The sequence below is a fragment of the Centruroides sculpturatus genome, unplaced genomic scaffold, assembly GCF_000671375.1.
Source record: "Centruroides sculpturatus isolate CEXI.00-Female unplaced genomic scaffold, Cexi_2.0 scaffold2150, whole genome shotgun sequence".
NCBI lineage: Eukaryota > Metazoa > Arthropoda > Arachnida > Scorpiones > Buthidae > Centruroides > Centruroides sculpturatus.
Window position 1 is genome coordinate 20,994 of NW_019386273.1, and position 1,795 is coordinate 22,788.

General features: G+C 32.2%; 1 protein-coding gene across 2 annotated transcripts in view; it reads right to left on the bottom strand.

Annotated features, from left to right (window-relative positions):
- The window catches only part of LOC111614353 (osteopetrosis-associated transmembrane protein 1-like), a 12,938-nt gene extending 11,864 nt beyond the window's left edge, over window positions 1-1,074 (bottom strand). Inside the window, exons 1-2 of one of the 2 annotated variants that reach the window (XM_023355726.1) lie at window positions 941-1,074; window positions 601-869 (exon numbers count right to left, since the gene is read on the bottom strand). In XM_023355726.1, the coding sequence (XP_023211494.1) occupies window positions 601-869; window positions 941-1,001 (330 nt within the window). In that variant the 5' untranslated portion in view covers window positions 1,002-1,074. Of the gene's footprint in view, window positions 1-600; window positions 870-940 lie in introns of those variants that run through there. The other variant, XM_023355727.1, reaches the window with a different exon arrangement.
- Between the last annotated feature and the right edge of the window lie 721 nt (window positions 1,075-1,795).

Consider the following 1,795-nt stretch of genomic DNA (forward strand, 5'->3'; position numbering starts at 1 on the left):
TGGGGGTCGCGACCCACAGGTTGAAAAACACTGATCTAAACAAATGGTTAGCACACATATTTTTCAGATTTTTCACTTCAAATTACAAAGTAGCCATATTTCAAACTAACCAAATTCCTTAATGCATAAATCCATACATCCCCAGCCAGGACAAAAGTACGGTTATGAATTAACAAGATTTCAAACCATCTGAGTTCAAATTAACGAAGATTTCCCATATACATATTTCAGTTTTTCCATTTTGTCTTTTTCTACCCCTTGGGCACTAAGAGGATATGTTTTAATCACACTCATTGTAGGTTTGGCCAGGTCCACAACGGAGACAGCAAGACTGCGAGGGAAAAAGTCTGAAATATTCAGAACAGACAACCCAAGAAAAGTTCCCTGGGTTACTTCCCAGGTCCCAGTACAAAAGGCCCAGGCTTAACCATCTCAGCCATCTGGCTATCTCTTAATCAAGTGAAGGTAAAAATATTCCCAAGTTTATTTGTAGATTTTCTTTTGCTTATCACTTTTTACAAGTTGGTGATACTTAAATAGATTTGTTATTTTCATTATCAATTTCATACTATAATAATAAGTTAGGACAATAAGACTTACTTTATTGTATAATTGTTCACGAATATCCCTAAAATGAATATATTCTTTGTAACAGGCGATACAAGCTGTAATAGGCCTGGAATGAATGACAAAACAAGAAATAAAGGCAGAAGACATTTGAGCAAGATTTTTAAGTATTTCAGTACATTTAGGGGAAATATTCTGCATGTAAGATACTTCTGAAATTCTTTTTAAGTCGGAGAATTCATCAAACTTTGAAGTTTCAAGTGCAATTGTTGGATCATGCAATGCTGAAAACCCTGCAACTTCTGTAATATAGTAAAGTATAAAAGTCATCATCATCATCGTCATCATCATCATGTAAAATAAGATAAATTACCTATTGTTATGACCGGTAGAAAAAACTTTAAAGTAAATATAAAAGTTAAAAATAATTTCATTTTTAATACAAATAATACACATCACATGACTCATTTCAGAATCGCACGCACTCTGGTGGATTTACAGTAAAACACAATTTTAATATACAAATTTATGAATTTTATTCGTTCAGTTATCATATTTACCGAGTTTTTACTTAATAAACAATTAAAATAATATTACGGGTAATTATTGCTTAAAATATTTATTGTATTTTTAATAAAAAGTTTTTATCAATAAGCTATAAAACTTGATTGAATCGCCTTGGATGTCAAACTGTTTAAGACAGTGTTTTTCAACCTTCTTGAATACGCGCGACCCCTTTACAAGTTAAAAAAATTCTGGCGACCCCCCAGAACCATATTAAAATAATATCAGTGATTTTAAAAACTACGTATTTAAACGTATTTAATTTTCTTTCTGTTGAGACCTAAATATCGATCGAAAAACCAATTGTACTTTAAAATAAAAACGCAAAGCCTTCTCGCTGAAAATTGTAGTTTTATTTATTGTAGTGTAAGACCTACAAACACTTGTCTTTTTCTTTTACCCGCGACCCCCCCCGTGTAAGGCTTACACGGGAAGTAGTGAAAAGGATGGTGAAGCAACAAAACGAACTTTGCAGGAAAACAATCTTTAGCAAACGATATGCAGTAGAATTGACCTGACTAATTGTTATTCTCTTGCCGAAATGATCTAAGACAAATAGTCATCTTCATTTAGTTCTAAATTATCAGGTTTATTGGCTATTATAAAAATGACACATCATATACATGAAATTAACAGATACGAGGGGTGTTCATAAAGTATTGGA